This window comes from Psilocybe cubensis, chromosome 9, assembly GCF_017499595.1.
Source record: "Psilocybe cubensis strain MGC-MH-2018 chromosome 9, whole genome shotgun sequence".
NCBI lineage: Eukaryota > Fungi > Basidiomycota > Agaricomycetes > Agaricales > Agrocybaceae > Psilocybe > Psilocybe cubensis.
Genome location: NC_063007.1, coordinates 2,649,540 through 2,669,682, shown reverse-complemented (window position 1 = coordinate 2,669,682; position 20,143 = coordinate 2,649,540). Strand labels below are relative to the sequence as shown.

Genomic DNA, 20,143 nt, shown 5'->3' with positions numbered 1-20,143 from the left:
CATACATCTGGTTCACACTTACCCTGTCGTCCACACAGCAGGCTCGTGCTTCGATGCGAAATCTTCCTATTTTATTCCAAAAGGTCTACTAAGCTCTGACAAGAACATTTGCCCAGACGGTTACCAGATTTTCGGATATGGCCCCGAATCAATGGCTACATACCCAGCTTTGATGTCGCGTTTGAAGCGCTGGGCACTATTTTGTTAGAAAGACGGCCTGGTTTGTTTGAGGTGACTTCCTGGGTGCAATGATTCCTGTCTGTAAGTTCTTGAATGGTATACAGAGTCCTACCTTAAGCTGACACAGCAAAAATTGAACTTATAGCTGGCGAAATACAAAATAGTAGAACAGCACCCTACGCCAAGTATACATGCTTGGCCTCGAGAGCCGGAAAAGTGGGACCCCTTGTTTCGTCTACGATTCCACTGTTCCAGCAGCATATCCAACGGTCAGGGAGATAGCTATCCTTGTGAGGCTGGGCGAGATGATGTCTTCGATATATTGGATGTTCTTCATCCAAAATTACATTTTCTAGCATCCAGGCCTGATAGTTGGAATAACCGTCGCATCTCGCCACGTCTTCGCATTTCATTGCACAACAACATAGAACCAAGCGCGTTTTCTAGGTTACGTCCTCCCACTTGGCAAAGGAATTGATCATGCTTGGCTTCGGAGCGTCGAGTACATAAAGAGACGGATTCTCGTAGAAAGAGGTCATTCCCTTTCTCCCCTCTTGACTGTGTCATCCCTTTCCTTTTTCCCTTTTTTCATTCTCTGCGGCTAGACCGTCTGTCCCATTTTACACATTTCCGTATTCTTTCACCTTCAAATTTCTCTTGCTTTTCTTAAAGATGCTTCTCCTTCCCGTTATCGTTCTGGTTTCCCAGTTTTCTGGAATCATTGCCTTGCCCCTAAATGCCAGAACCAACAAAGCTGCAAAGGCTTCCAGCGCTGCCTCTGCTGCTGCAACAGTAACACCAGCCAATGCGGAAGGAGACGAAGTTGGTATGTTAATTATCGTTTGTACTGCCCCTGGAACATCAGAATAACTTCGAATTTCAGAACTGAATGGCGCCTTTAACACGGCTGTGTCTCTGGGCGGTGGTAATATCAAGACCGATGTCATTTTCCCCAAAGGCGTGAGTATTTCATCGTATTTTACTTCACTGCCCTCATTCTAAAACTCCTCTTTGTTTGGCTCGTCAGGCTGTTGGCTCCTTCGAATTTGAGTTCCAGGATGCTACCGCCAACACCGTGACAGTAACTGAGAACAAGACCCCTGGCAAGGCGCCTGCCGGATTTGCTTTCTTGGACCCTTCGTCGTACAAGGTGTCTCTTGGCCGCAAAGCACGTAATGCCACTTTGCAAAAGATTGACATCATCTTCGACCCGGCCCGTACGTTGCAACTCCTTTACTGTCGTCACATTGGAAACTAACCTGGCATTAGTCCCTGCCCTTGCGGGAGTCGACATTTCACAGGCCAAGATTGGGAAGCTCAAGAAGAAGAACAACACCTTCGTTATCAATGACAAGCTCGGCGAGCAAGAGTTTGAGGCCGATGAAAACGAGGTCACTTTGACAGTCAAGGTACGCTAGACTGCCCCTATCGAATATCTGAGCTTATTTCAAACCATTGCAGAACGGCAATGGCGAGTGGGGCATCTTTATTCCAACGGCAGCGGTTGCGAATCCCGCAGCCTCCTCGACGGCAGCATCCGCCTCTTCCTCTGTTTCCGCCTCTGCCTCTTCCACTTCCGCTGCTGCGCCTGCAGCTTCAACCACAGCGGCTGCTGAGGGTAAGAAGGGTGAGTAGCATCCACTGTCTATTTCCACGGGCCGTTGATATATCCCCATTACCAGATGAAGACGAAATTACAGGAGCCTTTGACGCTGCTATCGCTACTCCTGCTGGTAACAGAAAGACCGACATTATCTACCCCGCCAACGTAAGTCCAGAGAATCGAAATGCGTTCAAGTTTATTAACTCAGAACTTTTGATGTAGGCGGCTGGTGCCTTCGAGGTTGAAATCAATGCTACTCTTGCTAACGCTATCACGGTGAAGACCAACAAGACCCCTGTTGCTCCTCCCAAGGGATTCCTTTTCGTTGACCCCGTCACCTACCAAGTCTCGACTGCCAGCAAGACCGCAGCTAACGACCTCGTCAAAATCGACTATTTCTATTCCGATGCCGTACTCGCCGCCGCTGATGTCAAGCAAGGTGTTATCGGGAAGCTTGATACCGCCACCAACCAGTTCATCACTGACCTCGCCGTCCTCAAGGCTGAGTTCGAGTTTGAGGAGGAAGAGAAAGAGTGGACGCTCACTGTTCCTGATCTCAACGGAGAGTGGGCTATCCTCATTCCTGAGGCTGCCGTGCTCAAGTCCGCGCAGACGTTAACTCTGTAGGCCTGGAGTGGAAGTGATAGTAATAATGGGATCGTACCTGAATCCTGATAGTATTGTTTACATTTTCACCAATCAATCTGTCGGCTTTTTGGATACACATCTACTGTGCTTTGTGAACAGAATCTCGTTGTGTTATTAATATTACACATCTACAATGTGACATCAGCGCCGACCCCTTGAGTTAAACAAACTGGTAACGTTGTCAATCAATGATCTGCATCAACGTAAACGGCACTGATCCATTTGACTCCAAAGTATCGACCAATAGAATGTGGGGGATTACTGCGATCTAATGGACAGCGACGAGCTTGTGATCAAAGAATTTGCGGGCCGTCGTCATCTTATCAGTGAGCTCGGTAGATTAAAGATTGACATCGAGTGTTTGTCTCTATAGTAAAGTTCACATGTTCTGAGTCCCCGGAATGACTTGGACTTGATATAAGATGCCACCACGCTTGGATTTGATGGTGCTCCCGCAGTCCACCACGCATCGATGTCAACACTGGCACAGGTGCCAAAACCGTCAGACATGGAGTCCATCCAATATGCGGAGGTTGCATCGCGATTGAACTCTTTGGTTTTGGCCATTTTCATGCTGGGTAGGTTAAAGGTTTTCTTCCCAAAACCTGCATATAATCTTGTTCTCTAATGCACATTGTGTCATAGGCATGTATACGATCGTTTATTTCGGGACGCTTTACGTTTGTGGTGAGTCCACTGTGTGTTCACGAGAGGACTATGGACGATTGTTAATCTCCTGGTAGTGACTAGTAAAATATCCCGGGGAAGAGTGGTCATGAGCGCCATTACCATGCTGTATGTCTTCGCCGTTGTGGGCCTGGGGTTCAATTGGGCTCTTTTGCAGTGGTACTTTTTGAAGAATGGGGATACGAGGCAAACTGTGTTTGCTTCTCTGTACACTGTTCCACGCTGGATCCTCTCCGTCAAGAACATGTTTGTATTTGGTATGCTCCTAATATCTGACGGGCTCAAGGTAAGCTGTGCAGTTCTCTGAAGATAAACTATTGGTGTAATCTACCCCTAGATATGGAGATGCTTTCACGTATGGAACAGATCATATCGTACTATCTTGTTACCGTTCATGCTGTATATTGGGGAGCTTGGTCGGTTACATATTCTCAAGGTTTTTGCGTGCTTTCCTCAGATGAATTTTTCGTAGGAATTTTCGTCGCCGCGTTAATCACCCTTTTCGTTATGAGTGCACATTCGCGACCGTCAGATTCGATGCTCCCAAATAACCTGCAGTCCTCGGGATATTTTCTTTCCGCAGCGACGAGTCTGACAGCCACAATCCTCATCGGATCCAGAGTCAAGGCTGTAGCCAAGGAAGGTGCACCAGACTCGACTGGACGGTTCAAGAATATTCTTGAGATCATGATACAATCCGTGGCAGTGTACTCTCTGGCCATTATCCTACAAGCCATATCCGTTGTCATTCCAAATGACGGCTCAAGGCCCCAGTTAACCGCCCTGCAGGACTACTCGTCGGCAATTCTCACCCCAATTGCGGTCAGTGACCTATCAACCATGAGAAAAATAAACTGAGGCATCTACTCCAGGGTATTGCACCTACGATTATGGTTGCTCGAGTCTGCCTGGCTGCAGACACATCGATCATTTGGTCGAAATCGCGCAAGATTACGACATTGAAGTTCCAAACACCCAAAGGAGAGCTTATCTCGGAGAATAAATCGAGATTGTCTAATGTCTGAGCAAGTATATATGTTCGCGTTCCCTGGAAGCTGATCAACCTTGAAGCCTTAAACCGCAAGGTCACTTTGATTGTCGTCGGAGATTGCTCCCTCAGTAAAAGTAGTCCGGTGTAAGGATGGCTCACAGCGCCCTCCTCCGAGTCTTGCGCCAATTGAACTGTAAAGAATTTAATACAACCGTGACGCCCCACCTCAACGACGCCAATTAGTCGGAATTTTACTACAAAAAATTTAGGAATTAGATATTACGCTCAATGAGATCATTGATGACTGTGCCATAAACCTCATCCTTTACAGCGTGGTGAGGTTGTTCTTGGGTTATCCAGAAGAGTTTGGCAGTCGCAAAAAGCTGTTAGGGATACCACTCGTCCTGCACGTTTTTGTATGAGCGCAACTTGAAGGTCGCTTTTTAGTTTTTATAAGTCCAGAACCTGCAGACCTTCTTAATTTTAACATACCGGGTATCAATTTGAGTGTAAGACTGTAAACTCCTTTTTATTTTACAGAATATGATGTGCCGGCACTGTGTGATGGGAAGTATAGCCACTACGACGTCAGATCAACACGCGGCGCATCGTGTGTCGGCGGCGTGTTATCGTCCTCGTTTCTTTCTCCTGGGCCACCACCTTCGCAGCGAACTCTCAGGAAATATATCCTTGGTCCACTTACTATCACATCTAATACCACTAGGAATACCCATGACAGTCTCAGAGTCCATATTACCCTCCGAGTCAACGAACACCGAATCCAGATTGTCGTCGCTTTCGTCGTCACCTTCTCTATTAACATCTTTCACCATGGTAGGCCTCGACCATGAAAAGGAGAGCGTGAAGGGCGAGCTGGGTAAGCTGGATGTACAGGAACAGAACATGGGGTTTCTCAGCCCAACAACCACGCAGCAAAGTCAACGCGGTAATCGGCCGCACGAGGGCATTGAGGACGAGGGCGATGATATTGTTATCGTAATGCCAGGGTCCCTCTCTTCGAGTTCCAGCTCTGCTTCTGTCATTAGTCTACCAAGGGTCCAGCGGCAAGCTATATCTGCGACATCTTTTGGGGAAAACACTGTCATCAGTCCTCTGCTAAGTGATAGCCGTGGTGTTCCATCTCCTTCGAGTTCAGACTACAACTTGGAACAGGAGTCTCCCACAGCGACAGCTATGACGGTTATAGAGGATGCGCGCTTTGCCACCACACCATTTCTTGGTACTGAGGGCCCATCACTGATATCCAGAAGCTCCTCCGTTTCTCAATCCAGTGCGAGTTCGTCATCTGGGATCTCACTTTCCACCAACGACATTCGTACACCCTTGAGTGGTCTCCCGAAAAGCGCACGACTCCCGTGGCCTACTCTTGTGGAAGACGGATTTAGCACGAGCAGCATTGGAAGTTCGGGAGGCAGCTCCACGGTATCGTTGGCAGACCGTTCCTCTGCAACCGAATCTACAGTCACCACGACCGCGTACCCTCCTCGTTACTCGGCTCAGGAAAAGGGAAAGGGAAGAGCAGTGGATCAAGAGCCGAAAGGCGACCAAGATAATAATCCAATGACAGACGTGACCAACAACAGCCAGATCAAACTCAAGAGCATCATGAAGAAGACCCGCAAAAGACACAGACGGGTCTCTGCCGATATTGATGCGTGTACAAAACATCGAGTAATACAGGAGGATGGAATATGTAAGTTCCCCCGTGCCAGTTATCTTATCCCACATCTTGCTGATGGACATCTCAAGCACGAGATTTTCTACTGCTTGTGACGCTATGCATTGGGTTTGCATGCGCTGGAATTCTTGTCGTGCGCCCGGCTTTGAGCAAGGCACTTGGTCGGAACGAGTACAACGATGTATTTGGAGCTGGTTTGGGTTTGTTCGAGGACTAAATGCATGAAATTATCAGGAACAAGTCAGCACCGAGTGTCTGTCTCTTCAAGCATATCCGCCTGCGCAAATATACACTTAGATTTCCCGCTAATTGTTTTCTAAGATTATCTCTTAACTTGCGACATCACAAGCTAGATATTTCATGCAGTTTCTCGGCTGCGGACGTGACGATAGAATATGAACCTACAACACGCGCTATGTCCGCAGTACGACGCAAATGCTGAGCCGCAGTGAAGCCATCTGACATTATCTAACATCACCGCTAGGATTATTATTTTCTCATCAACTCATTTTCTTATCTGACTTAAAAGCAAACACTTGGTTGGTGCTACCGAACGGTCCCGACATATTCCTTCAATGTCCACACAGGATAGCAACTTTTGCTTCCCTCTGCCTCCATTTCTAGAGAGCGACAAGGTTAAACTCGTACCTCTCGTTGTACGTCCTTTCTAGCATTATACATTCTACAGTAACATATCGCAACCATTGTAGCCTTCGGAGCATGCTCTTCCTGTGTTCAAACAAATGCAAGCATATCCTCGGGTATTCGACCTGCTACCCATGGAACCCTTTGCAGACTTGGACGCGTTCACAAACGGCTACCTCGCGAACATCCGCGCCGACTCTGGATCAGTCACCTTTGTCATCTTTGACAAAACCAAGGCCGCACTGCCTGTGGCGGGCATCATCGGTCTCACACATACATCCGTCACAGATCTACAGACCGAGATCGGGTGCGCGATCGTCTTCCCGCCGTTCCAGCGCACGCACGTCACCACGCACGCCGTCGGGCTGCTGCTGCACTATGCACTGGACCTACCAGCGTCGAGCGGACTCGGCCTGCGGCGCGTATCCTGGCGCGCGAATTGGCTGAACAAGGCAAGCGTGCGTACGGCGGAGCAAATGGGGTTCGTATTCGAAACGGTCTTGAGGTGGAACCGCGTATTTCCTCCTGGAAAAGTGGCCGTTAGTGCTGGAAATGGGAGGCAATTAAGAGGGGGCGATCCAAGAGCAGGGTGTCCTGGTGTTGACAGCGTCGTATTGGGTTTATGTTGGGACGATTGGGAGAATGGCGTCAGAGAAAAGGTCGTTACAGCTATGGCAAGAATGTATTGATTTGATTTTAAAGCAACAATTTTTAAGCTACCAAGAAACACTCAACTTTAGCCCAAATGTGTTGGGTTCAACCAGAATAAATCATGCCTAAATGGTTCTTGGAAGTTTTATTTTATTCCTAACCCAAGACATTTGGATCGTGTTAGCAATTATCACCTCGAGAAGATCAGCGTGGAAACGGCCTCAGGGGCGTTCATATCCATTCCTGTTTGAAGGTATCAAAGTGCAAAAACTATGGATGCACTGGGAATTGAACCCAACAAGTGTGTGTCTTCGCGAACCTCGCGACAGTCCTTTCTCGTCCCTTTCGTTGATTTGAGACCTAAAGATTTAAGACCCAAAGATTGTGTTTAGCCAGGACACGCTATTGGGGTCTCCCTCAGTTCCGATTCGTAGATTGGAGACTCAAAATCTCATGTATACATGATTTGAGACGCAAAAATTGGTCTCAACGTTGAAACATCCTCTAAGGCACTTGTTGGTTCCTTTTGGAAGACCTTGAAAGACCAAGGAAAAATTGGACGCATTGGGAATTGAACCCAACACCTCTCGCATATCATGAAATGCTAAGCGAGCGTGATAACCAACTACACCATGTGCCCGTTGGGTTAAAAGCTATTTATAAATTACATAATCAGTTGTTGACATAGATCCTGATTTCCTCGGCCATCAACCCATCCGAGTGTCCTCCCCGAGAGAAGTCTATTCATAGGTTCGACCCCTGAATCATTTCGGGTGTCGTTTCCGTTGGCGTTCTCGCAGCTTTCTAAGCGACTCTCTTCCAGCATATTTATTCCAATTGACTTCAGTATAGTGCTACACGTCTACTTCAAATGCACTGAGGGGTTTGTACTACTAGTAGAAGAACATGCTATAGTTGTGTAGCAATATAGTCAAACAACGATCACAGGTAAGTGGCATGTAAAGATAGCTTTTCGTTATATTCCGATCGTAATACTTACCAGAAGGGAAGATGGAACAGTGCTTATAGTATGCATCCGATGGGTGACACATCGGCATCTCGTCCGTGTGCATACGATATAAAGACAGACCAAGGAGAAAGCTGTCTTCATGTAATTGTTACCATCTTTCTCCAAAGTATACCTGCTCCGGCTACCAGTGATATTCCCCACAATCTCATTTAAATTCCCCACATCGATAGATCTCTGTCCTCCTCACCGTCCACCAATATGTATCTCAACTCCATGTTCCCCAATCCCGCCCCATTTCCAGCTTCAAACGCTCACAATTTCTTCTTCAAGAGGCCGGATCAGACAGCATGGCCAAACTTTACAGTACACATCGATCTTGGTACCCTAAATAAGGATGGACTCCCCAGACGCCTGATGTATGATGACTACCTTAGAAACATCGACGACTTGAGTACTGGTCTTAGTGCACCTGTAAAGCAAGGGGGTCTAGGCTTGCAGGGCTGGGATGAGGGCGTCGGCGTCGGGGATGTCAACCAAGAGGGTGGCAAGGAGATTATTGGAATTATGGGCGAAAACTCATCGGTCAGTGCTATTAGCTGAAGAGAGTCATATCCCGCTTACAATAAGCTCACCTTAGGAATACATTACCGTCATCCACGCATGTCTGCGTTCAACTATACCGTTTGCCCCAATCTCACCCTACAGTACACCCTTCGAACTTACCCATGCACTGACATTGTCAAAGGCCACACGCCTCTTCGTTGATGAAAAGCTTCTTTCCTCAGTGCTTCCTGTAGCAGAGAAGGTTGGATTGAAGCTCGACTACATTCATATTCTCAAACCCAACGGAACCAAGTCCAACCTTCGAAACCAAACTCGAATATCATTGTCAGGGATCATAGAGACTGTACGAAAGCGCAGTATCAAGACGGTTCCGATACAGCCTGCAACAGGAAGAACTTTGGCATACCTCGTGTTCTCCAGTGGAACAAGTGGCCTTCCCAAAGGTGTTTACCTTCACATTGAAGTATTCATTGCAATAATTTCAATGATCATCGTTTCTTAGCTGTCATGATATCACACGGGAATCTTATCTACGCCATGGCACAGGCATTAACACTCTTCGAGGCCACAGTACAGGTTTACACGGTAAGAATATGTTCAGGTTTACTACGGAATGTAGTTAATAATGTCCTCTGCGGCAGCCTCCTGCTCCTCCTAGCCCAGATGGTCTTCCTGTGACGCTTGCCATCCTACCACTGCACCATTCGTACGGACTCCATGCGTATAGTTTTCGGTGCACTTTCGTTCCAAACACGCTCCTTATCCTTCCAAAATGGAATGCCGATGTCGCTCTCGACGCAATTTCCAGGTAGATAATATCTTCATAACTATATCCGGCTATCTTAATACAGGCTGACATCATTTAGATATAAGGTGTCTGCCCTAACCATGATCCCTTCTCTCATCCATCAACTTGTAAATCATCCCAATATCGACAAAGCTGACCTGGGTAGTGTATCAAGTATCATGTGTGGCGCGGCCTATCTACCACCCAACCTCGCAAAGAAATTAATGAAACACACATCAGCGGAGGTAAATTTGACGGAAGGGTACGGAATGTCAGAAGCTGTATGACTCTTTCTTTCTCATTCAAACTCCCGTTATTTATTTTAACCATCGACAGACTATCGGCGCCATGGTCCAGCCGCTAGATGGAATGCTTGATGGTAGACTCAGACGCATTGAGGGTTCCACCGGAGTTTTGCTGCCTGGAATGGAAGCGCGACTTCTGAAGGATGAAGAAGCTGTCCCTCCGTCATCCACACTGCCGTCCTCCGATATTGATTGCAACGTAAACGAAGAAGGGTATCTTTGGCTGCGCTCTGAAAATATTTCCATCGGATACTGGAACAATCCCAAAGCCAACAGCGAGACGTTTGTGGGAGGATGGTTACGAACAGGTGATCGATTCAGGGTTGATGAAAACGGAAACTTCTGGTTTGCTGATAGGGCAAAAGTGAGTAAAATACCCTGAACCTTAACTTGAAGACAACAAACTTAGCTAATATATTATTCAGGATACACTGAAGGTATCTGGCTCCCAAGTTTCCCCGGTGGAAATCGAAAATTGTCTGCTCTCGCATCCGGAAGGAATCATTATTGATGCTACAGTTGCGGGCGTAAGTGGTGGACGTACTAACGACGAAAAGATACCAAGAGCTTGGGTAGTACTTAGCGCAACCGGCAAAGATCAGAAGAAAGGTTGGGGTAAGGAGAAGGTTATCAAGGAGCTAGACCGCTGGCACAAGGCTAACCTAAGTAAGTATAAATGGCTCAGAGGAGGTATCGAAGTCGTCGATGAGATTCCCAAGTCACCTACTGGAAAGGTACTTCGTCGCGTGTTACAAGAGCAGTACGAATCTCGCGCAAAGAATTCGAAGAGTTGGTTTAAAGGATTGAAAGCCAAACTTTGAAACACTTGACCAGGACTTTCAGTAGCAATAACACGACATTTAACTGTATACATATGCGTCAGAAATGACTGTTTTGGAGATCATAAACTCCAGTATCCAAGCCATATCCTATGTATTTCGTCTATTTGCTTCGATCCAGTGAAGTCTATTAAAACTTCTTTACGTCAGTAATTGTAGTTTAAAACGCCTTGATGAGTAAAGCTCCAAATCCTGAGATGGTTAAATAGGAGGCATTCTTGAGACTAAAGCACTACTATCAGCACAATACTTTCCTCCAGGCAACATCCAGAGCAAATTGTAGTATGAAACTAATCAGCGCCTGGACCCTTTCTGCTGCACTTAGCTTGCAAACTACCTTTTTCTACATGGCTGCCGCTGCCACTGTACCCTCTAGTGATATGGGAAGCGCATGCGTACTTACATGCTGTGGCTTCATTTTAAACCCTTTGTCGACCACGTTGGGCGGTGCAGGGAGTAAGTTTGCATATAATTACCAATCATCCTTCAGGAACATCTATTAAATCTTGCTAGTTAATTGTGCTCAGCTTACATCCCTCTGCGGGTCTGACCGGCAGGTCATTGGCTGCTGCAATGCAGGTGTGGTAAGTCACCAGAGACATTTTATTGGCATCTGCTATACTTTATTTATTATTAATGACAATGCTCTTGTACAACAGGTCACGGGCGGAAACGCATCGAACTGTTTCAAGATTTAACTCTAGCTCCTCCAGAACAAACGATATTCAGACGTAGCCATTCAACCACCGTAGTAAAGAATTTCGTCGTCGCAAGGTTTTCTTTCCTTAGAAATCACAAAAAATTGGTATATTATCCATTTAACTGTCTTTTTATATCACTTGCAATTGCAAACCTTTTTGAAAATGATGGTTTGTCTGTTATACTGACAGTGCTCGCACAAGCAATGACCGTTTATGAACTCCAATTCCGGCATTGATCCGGCATCATCAAGTGGTGTGCGGCGTGCCGGCAAATGCCGTTCTCATCAACCCAGCGTATTTGGTAGGAACCTGGAAATATGACGTTGTACAGAACGAGCAGCCACTTTTTTTTGTAATCTATTTATTATCGTGCAGCAAGCAATCTATGTGCTAAGACGCACGGGTGAGCGTTCCTCACCTTTCTACGCTAGGGTATCTACTATGCACCAAGTATCAGGGTTTGTCTATCTAGAGGATAAGCTGTAGGTGTATGTTTGCATTATTAATGATTTGTGTGACGTTTTTAGAAGGAGAATAGAGAAACGATTAGATAGAAAGGAATATAGGTGAAATGGAGAATATTATAAAAAGATCTGTTTTGTAGAATAGGAAGGGCATCGAGAAGTTGTTGGAATAGAGAGGAGCGTAGCGTGTGGCAGCCACTTAGATAGATACCTTATTCGTCTTAAGCGTTAACAATCTTTGATTTCTAAAAGGATTGTAATTTCTGTCGCCCGACTCTCACCTTCATACGACGGTTTTGAAGAAGGGATTGGAAGGAAGTGGTCACGGCTACATGCATTGTACTATCTGTATCCAAGAGGGGCGAGATTTTTGCAGTGTATTCTGTACCAGCTATTTGGTTACGCGTTAGTAAATCATATTGATGGTCATTGACTCTGAGTCATAACTCCTGTGACTAGGGTTATTGACTACCATCGCCTGCCTGAAGATTCCTGCGACCTTACAATCTTATTTTCTGATTACAGAATACACATTGCTGACTGCCGAGTCGGGCCCGGTCGGGGGCGCTAAGTTTTTATATTAAATTAAAGATCCTGACAACCATAACACTTCGGTGGAAATGATAATGACGGTAGAGGATGTACACATATATATAGTATTACTATTAGTACTGATATTACACTTCACAAACAGGTATTGAGGCTCATGAACATTAAGCGCTTGCCTCAGACTGTAAGACAAGAGTACTACGGGCGGTAAATATACAAGATAAGACGTACAAAAAACGATTATATATAAGGGGAGAATAAGCGATGTGAAAGGATGACCTCTCTCTGTTTTGTCTGGTTTGTCATAGCGTTTGAATCGCGGGAATGAATTAAGTATGTGTGCTATAAATAATCAAAATACGTAGCGCTTCGGCAGTAATGACATTGCGCCAAGGCAACGTGGAAGCTGCAAAGCGCCTCTGTTCGCTGAAGAAGATCCTTGTCATGCATCGTTGCGTATGTTGAGTCTAACGAACTTTCCGTTTTGAATTTGAAGGATCCCTATTCCCTCACCACTCAGCTCTCTCCAAATAATTCCATTTTACTTCTGTGCAGGTCGACATCCGAACTAAGGGGTACTACGGACATTAGCCTCGCATTTGATCAGATGGGCATAGGGGCATCGCCGTTACTCAGCACAGCGAATGTGGGTCATCTTTGAGGGAGTTACCACCTGGCACCGTTTCCTGACATCCTTGAGCGAGTTAGTTTCTTCCTACAGCTGTGCCCGTCAACATGAGGATCTGCAGTCCTGCGGCGCACAGGTATTTGGAAACGTGTATCGAAACATTACAAGGGGGATGTTGAAAGCGTTCCCCATGTTCTGATTATACTTAGCTCAAAACAGTTTTAACATGTCTAGAACGAACCTTTGGAATGGCCCTCCTCGGGTCTACACATAATCATGACTAGTATGTTTACCGTTGTAATGGTCTTCTAAGTTCATATACGAGCGCCGCAATTGGACTAGCCAATGGAAGAAGAAGATATTCCGTAATTATTTGATCTGACACAGCTGTCTCGGGAGACAGCAATTGCCCGTATAAATATTAGATCCAGCGTTTCCAGGACTCGGATTCGCCCCCTTGACATCCCTCCCAGGATAGCTTCCTGATCATCCGCCTCAAGAATGTCACTGATAAGTCGAGCCAAGTCAATAACGCTTGATAATCCAGAGTCTGTCGAATTCGTCACTGTTCTGCTCCGAGATATCAAGATTCTACAGTACACGAGGTGTACGTTCACACCTGTTACCCAAACAGAACGATGAAACTGATTAAAGGATCCTTGCAGTGGCAGCAAATGCTATTTTTTTCTACGACTACTGTATGTATTTTTCGTCCCCATCTCGGAATCTCGGCCCGAACTGATGATGATACCCAGTGTTGACATTGGAGCTGGAGGTACGTTGTAACAACGAAGCGTTGGGTGTTAAAATTGATGATCGTTGCATGGCGAAGTACGAACAAATTTGGGTATGTGTTCAACTTTTTCAGGCTGTCCATGACGTTCAAATGTACTCGTGTTTCCCAGAAAAGCAAGTGGTCTTTTATCAAAGTTCTGTTCATCGCGGTACGGCTCGTTGCATAATTGTCGCCAAAGTGTTTTATATAGTCTTATAAAAGTTACTTAACCGCAGAACAGATACTACACTTTTGCCACATTTGCGTAAGTATCAGTGACACATCGATTCATCAAGAACTCTTGAAACTGAAGTACTGATGCCTTGGTCTTTTAGATTTGGACTTCACAGTATGATTCATCCATTATGATGCTTGATACAGCTCTGACGTGCTTAACAGCGTGGTTTTCTTCTAGTCACATAACCGATTCAGTACGTTGTATTACCTGACCGATGTCTGCTAAAATACTAATTCTATCACTCCGTGAATGTAGTTGTAAGGGCTATCCATTCTTTTTGCTATATAATCTGATAAAATTTTCCGCTCTCTCATAGTTGTCGGTTCATTCAAATTAAATCATGCATGTAGAGGTCTAACTTGATCTTCAGGTAGATTATATGTCGCCTGGGAGTTTTGGAGCGGGCTGATATACATTGTAATGACTCAAGGTAACGTTCCGAGTATGCATATGAAAGTTATCCACGCTGATAAATGGTTAGTCATTTTACAAACCAGAGTCTATGCATTATATTCGCTGAACAAGAGAATTCTTATAATGATGATTTCCTGCTTTCTTGTGTGTTCTGCGTTCGGTGCATGGATTATTACAATGGGAATCCCAGCTGGTACGCATCATCATGTCGGTTCTCGGCGACATTACTCAGTTTGTGGTGTAGAAGTAAACGCAGTAAAAATTCCGCAAGGCATATATTGCATTCCATCTAACACCAACCACAATTTTTCGCGGTTCTGGATACCAGCGCTCTTGTTCGAAACTCTACTCTCAGGAATGGCCATATATGCTGCATCAAAATCCTTCGAATCGAGAGGAGATTATCTTTGGCGAAGTCATACCCTGATGCAAGTTTTGATTCGTGATTCTATAGCCTATTTCTTCATGTCAGTATTTTTTTACAAAATATCCACGATCCGCTTTACTAAAGTTCCTGGATTTCAGTATATCAGCCACATACATACTGTGCATAGCATGGTGGGCGTACTCTCCGGTAGGCAATATTGTTTTCAGGATATGACTCTTGTTTGATTTTTGACTTCCGCAAAGCTACCGATTGTCGAGGCGCCCATTGGTTTTTCCATTACTGTATCATCGGTACTTACAAGTCGAATTTTGTTCAATCTACGTTCCGCTGCCGCTATAGATGTATACTATTAGGTTAGAGACAATGTATACCATCATCAACATACGTATCGCGGGAGGAAACACTGGTAACGGTGAACGGTGTCAAGCCGCGGCGCTTGCAAAGTAAGGTTTCGGCCGACATTGACACTAGTCCAATTTAACGGCCGAGCGTTGCCGGAAGCCATCATCCGACAGCATCCGACTGATCGGGGAGCCGAGACTGTTCCTCTCCTGACATTCACAACTAAGTTTGCAATGCGCTGGACCCCTGGGCTACACTTCGACGTCAACGCCGACGGTATATGGTCACCATGCATACAGTTCGGCTTTGAGGAATTTTCACCACCTACCGTTCTCAACGATCCAAAAGGAGACGAAACCGTTGAACAATCGCAAGGTCACTCTTTCAAATTCAGAACCACACCACAACAAATAGTGGTCAACATCTTGATGGATCTTCGTTGCATAAAAGCATAGAAGGAATGATTGTGATTGCGTAAAGGCTTACATGGGGTACTTTTGAAAATACTGTGATACATTGAAGAGGTCGCTTCCAAGTCTAATCCCCTGGAGTTACGATCGGGAACTGCAGAACGGTGCAAGGTAAGTCCCTTTTCAAAACAGGTGCTGAAAATAGTTGTGAGAAGCCGTGTATGCCCTTCAGATTTTGCAGCACGTATGCCGAATGCTTGCCAACGTTGTTTGGTACATAATCTATCTCCGGGCATATATCGACCACAATAAGTTATTAACAAACTCATCAATAGGAAAAGATCCCCTGTACTTGTTCCAATTTTTAAAAGACGTCCATGCTCTCTTCCAACTTCATCGAAGACCCTTGTTCATCTGCCACAGCCAAAACCCTTCGTTGGATCGCTTCCTAACGTTGAATGACCTGTACGGCCATGCCAGCAGAAATCACATTTACCAACTTCTCCTACGATCCTACCTCCCCTGGGCGCTGGGCCCTGCAGGCTATTCTTACAAGTATCACGCTTTTTTTGGACCCAGTAGATGGACAGTTCATCCGCGTTGCTGTTTACAATCGCCTTTCTAGTCGCGCTGTGTATATGGTCTCGTGCTATTTGCACCCAAGTATTTAACGTCTTATCCTGATCATCCGTCAACGTCCATCAGGTTATCCATTCTTAGCCTCATTTCTCGTAGACTACAGGAAGAGAACTGAAGGTCCGGGGTAATCTTAATTGCATCGGCGGTACTTATAGTTCGTGCGCACCTCTGCAAGGTTCATCCCTTACGCTCCCTCAGTTCATTTGCCACATTTTCTATATAGGTATGGCCTCGGTCGCGCTGGTGTCCGCGAGTGTAACAGTACCAGATTTTGTTGTTGAGGACCTACGAATTATCAAGGTCTTGCAATACACTCGTCGTAGGCGACAACTTGAATTTCAAGTATGATTTTAAACTCATCAGTTGCGTTTCCCGCGGTTGCATAAAGTCGCAGCAAACGCAATATTCTTCTATGAATATGGTATGCTCAATGTCTAAACTTGGACTGTTGACATTAACGGAAAGATTTCTAGTGCTGACCTTTGGAAACGAAGTATGAGTCCAATATATCTTACAACCAATTAATCGATAACGGTGCAATCACAATTTCTTTTCAAAGGTCGAGCAGATATGGGTGTGTTGTTTGCGCTAAGTGAATGATTCCAGATTTTCTCATTCTCGTGACGCTGCAGAAAAGCAAATGGACTTCAATCAAGGTTCTCTACCTATTGGTCTGTCCATTGCGTTCCACCTAATCCGTTTGGCTCTCATCTGCATACCCTGTCAGAACCGTTACTATACGTTGGCTACCTTCATGTTGGTGATCTGCAAATAGCTGAACGAAATCATGTACTAACCCTAATTCAAACCGAAGAGTCGGACTCTACGGTATGGTATTAGCTTTCGGGACTTTGTATTGTGTTGCCTGAAGGTCTGGGACAGGATTTTTCTCGCTGCGTGTCACTGATGCAGTAAGTTTTTCGTTTATTCTTCCCTACATTGTCAATTTAATTGGCCGTAAAGTTGTGGGTATGAATTTTTGAACTCGACTCGTTTCATAGATCTTACTTGTAGCCTGTGTTTCATAGTTGTAAGTATCTTATCCAACATCATTCCGGTGTACCTGAAATCTAATAACTATACTATCAGGCACAAGGTTTATACGTTGGGAGTACTGGAGTGGATTGATAGGAGTCATGATCACTCAGGGTATATTTTTATCGTGTAATTGCTTCAATACTCAGTGCTGACCAGGTTTTAAGTGATCTTGCAGATGCGAATATATGCTTTATATTCATTGCAAAGAAGGATATTGGTTCCAATGGCGATGTTATTTTTGGTTATATCCTCACTAGGTGCATGGATCATTACGGAAGGTATCCCTCCCAGTAAGCCTGCAGATGAAAATCGTAGCTATAGAATATTCTCTGATAGTCCCTCAGCGAGTGCTGTCAATGTTTTGGAAGGGACCTTTTGCGTCACTAGAACGTCAAACCATAGGTTTTCTCGGTTCTGGATCCCTGCACTCTCGTTCGAGAGCCTTCTTTGCGTTATGGCTCTTAACATTGCCCTTCGGACTATGAAGTCGACTGGATCTTTCCTCCGCCGCAGCCGATCTTTGATGTCAATTCTCATCCGTGACTCCGTGTTTTATTTCTTCATGTCAGTATTCATCGTAAAACATTGCCAATCTGTTTTGAATAAATACCCGCGGCAATATAATCTCTGTCACCTACATACTGTGTATCGTATGGTGGGCTAAGGCGCCTGTACGTCATATCTACTGTCTCCTGCAACGTAATTGATAAATCCAATATATAGCTTGGTATGGTGGAGGCGCCAATTGGATTTTCAATTGCCATGTCGTCTGTTTTTGCGAGTCGTATGCTTGTGAACCTCAGAGAAGCCGCTGACCCGCAAGTTCCGTATTTGCGTCCCCAAGAGATAATGAGGTATGATGCTTACAACCCTCATCCGTAAAGAAAACTTAATGATTTTGAAGCTAGTGACTTTGCGATCGGTGTGGCGCACACTCATGAGACCCACTAAAGTCGCATGCAAGATGCTTGATTACTCGGACATATCTGGTTTAGAAGTATGCATAGTTTATGCAATGTAACGGTGACAGTGGATCAAGATTTTTTTTCTATCTCCTGCATTTTAGCTACAGCGAAAATTTACCCCCCTTCAAACCCAGTTGTTGGTTTACTTCCGCAATAGTAAGTTTTTATAGATTCACACTAATTTGGTGTAAATTGTGGCACTCTATTCGTCCAACGTCGTCCAACGGGTATTAGGCACTCTGTATCCTAGGCTTCTCTTAAAAACTCATACTCTCACTATTAACTCATAACTAGTTTTCTGAAAATCATGTGAAGTAAAAACAGGACCCGCTTCTCATAGAGCTGATAATGTGCGAGAAACGCGAATGGAATATAGACCAGTGGTTCGAGGACTCCAGTAAACCTTAGACACACGCCATCATGTATCTCCACGAGCTTATCAACCTGACAATGAACGGTGCAAAGTGAGTGGCATACCATAACGTCAGGTCAACGTCAAAGTGCAGCGATGGTAGAAGCTAAAGGGAAACAGGTTTTATTTGGCGTGCGCATGGAAGCAATAATGGGGAACGCCCTGGTAGCTAGCACTTCTTGGCATTCACTAGAGCGTAAGACAGGTCTTTAGTGGTTTAGTGTCGAGTTGTGTACCTCCATCATAGCCAAATTAGTCAAGTTAGTGCAAGTTAATAGGTAGGCGAGGCAGATGGATCAAATCAACGATCTAGATTGTGTTTAGAAGATATCAGTTAATGCGGAAGAATGTGTGGCTGTCCATGCAAACACTGAACAGGCGCTCCAACAATAAAGCAGAGAATTATTTTCGATCCGAACGTAATCGCGCATCTGAGCAGCCTTTCGGGAACCAACCAAAGTACAACGACAACACCATGAAGTTGATATACATTGCAGCCCTTGCGTCATGGATTGCGATCAGCCAGGTGATGGCAAACAACGTCGCATTTAACGTGGCCACAGTTGGAGCGGGTAGGTGCAGTGTTTACCCGAGAGGATGTCAATGAGCTAGAAACTGATTCGAACACACCAGCATGCGGCTCTGGGACCACCATTTCTTGCAGCTTAAGCCCTGGGAAATCGTGCAAGGGAAATTTCAATCCCAAGCAGTCTTCAATCGTCATTACCCAGGCTCTTGGAAAGTGCCACGTTAGTCTCTACCCGCAAAACGATCAGCACGGCGGTGTAATTCAACGACTCAACACCGACCAAGCTGGAGTATGTGTTTCTACATCCGTTGCGCAGTACCAAAGCTACGGCGTTTATTGCTAAAGGAGTAAGATATTGGATTATATAGTTTTTGGAAAAATTAAGAGAGGTTGCCTGAACGTACCTACAGTGGGGACCAATCTTGGCATTCAAAAGAACAAATTATTGACGTCTCCAAGTCAAACAGGATCGAAATGGGATCCAACAACATCGGGAGTCCATCTATGAGTCACAACTTGCTTTTGATAGTGCATAAATATTAGCTGGAGGTTGATATTTATCAGGCTGAAATTGATCATGGACGAAACGGAAAAGAACGAAAACCCAAGCGTGAAGTGTTTGTCCTGAGTTTGATCTTGATTTCTTACGGTAATAATGCCAAATAAACTATCATCAGAGTCTACGTCACGTGACTTGAGCTTGGGCTGCACATACGGCGGGCAAAAGTGCTGACGACTTTATTCTTGATCTCTGCCTCAACGTCCAAACATCCCTTGTCTGGAGTGGTAAAGAAGGTATATGTTTCTCACATGGAGAAGCTACTACACATCGTGTACGCTATTCGCGGAATGTCTATATTCCTCTAAGCAAATCCCACAGGATCTCACACCTATCCAATTATCTCTCATCAGTCCACCTGATATTTTTCTGCACAATGGCACTGATCCCCGTCTCCAGACGTACTTTTTGAGAAATCATCAGAAGAATATCATCCAAAATATTCAAGTTAGAATGGAGCACCCAGATGATTGATGGATAATGCGTTAACAATCTAAAAAATCTATCTTAAAATCATAAGCGA

General features: G+C 45.1%; 6 protein-coding genes and 1 non-coding gene across 7 annotated transcripts; 6 read left to right on the top strand and 1 right to left on the bottom strand.

The window, feature by feature from the left end:
* Positions 1 to 852: 852 nt before the first annotated feature.
* Positions 853 to 2,410, top strand: JR316_0010245 (uncharacterized protein; the record flags this gene model as incomplete). Its single annotated transcript, XM_047895917.1, has 7 exons — positions 853 to 1,006; positions 1,064 to 1,140; positions 1,208 to 1,397; positions 1,450 to 1,589; positions 1,642 to 1,807; positions 1,863 to 1,948; positions 2,006 to 2,410. The coding sequence occupies 7 exons, from the start codon at positions 853 to 855 to the stop codon at positions 2,408 to 2,410; spliced, it is 1,218 nt and encodes a 405-aa protein (XP_047745636.1).
* Positions 2,411 to 2,702: 292 nt separating this feature from the next.
* Positions 2,703 to 4,143, top strand: JR316_0010244 (uncharacterized protein; the record flags this gene model as incomplete). The annotated part of the gene is made up of 7 exons (XM_047895916.1): positions 2,703 to 2,766; positions 2,854 to 3,009; positions 3,077 to 3,118; positions 3,175 to 3,404; positions 3,456 to 3,534; positions 3,591 to 3,940; positions 3,991 to 4,143. 7 exons carry the CDS (start codon positions 2,703 to 2,705, stop codon positions 4,141 to 4,143), a joined length of 1,074 nt encoding a protein of 357 aa, XP_047745635.1.
* Positions 4,144 to 4,940: 797 nt separating this feature from the next.
* JR316_0010243 (uncharacterized protein) lies at positions 4,941 to 6,025 on the top strand (the record flags this gene model as incomplete). Its single annotated transcript, XM_047895915.1, has 2 exons — positions 4,941 to 5,823; positions 5,880 to 6,025. The coding sequence occupies 2 exons, from the start codon at positions 4,941 to 4,943 to the stop codon at positions 6,023 to 6,025; spliced, it is 1,029 nt and encodes a 342-aa protein (XP_047745634.1).
* Positions 6,026 to 6,383: 358 nt separating this feature from the next.
* JR316_0010242 (uncharacterized protein) lies at positions 6,384 to 7,142 on the top strand (the record flags this gene model as incomplete). Its single annotated transcript, XM_047895914.1, has 2 exons — positions 6,384 to 6,464; positions 6,519 to 7,142. 2 exons carry the CDS (start codon positions 6,384 to 6,386, stop codon positions 7,140 to 7,142), a joined length of 705 nt encoding a protein of 234 aa, XP_047745633.1.
* Positions 7,143 to 7,660: 518 nt separating this feature from the next.
* JR316_0010241 lies at positions 7,661 to 7,744 on the bottom strand. Its single transcript has one exon. It is a non-coding gene; the product is annotated as a tRNA-Ala (tRNA).
* A 588-nt stretch (positions 7,745 to 8,332) lies between these two features.
* On the top strand, positions 8,333 to 10,551 carry JR316_0010240 (Acyl-CoA ligase AFT1-1; the record flags this gene model as incomplete). The annotated part of the gene is made up of 7 exons (XM_047895913.1): positions 8,333 to 8,656; positions 8,712 to 9,081; positions 9,141 to 9,223; positions 9,280 to 9,446; positions 9,505 to 9,706; positions 9,762 to 10,094; positions 10,156 to 10,551. 7 exons carry the CDS (start codon positions 8,333 to 8,335, stop codon positions 10,549 to 10,551), a joined length of 1,875 nt encoding a protein of 624 aa, XP_047745632.1.
* Positions 10,552 to 17,378: 6,827 nt separating this feature from the next.
* Positions 17,379 to 18,106, top strand: JR316_0010239 (uncharacterized protein; the record flags this gene model as incomplete). Its single annotated transcript, XM_047895912.1, has 5 exons — positions 17,379 to 17,445; positions 17,500 to 17,723; positions 17,821 to 17,826; positions 17,879 to 18,009; positions 18,064 to 18,106. The coding sequence occupies 5 exons, from the start codon at positions 17,379 to 17,381 to the stop codon at positions 18,104 to 18,106; spliced, it is 471 nt and encodes a 156-aa protein (XP_047745631.1).
* Between the last annotated feature and the right edge of the window lie 2,037 nt (positions 18,107 to 20,143).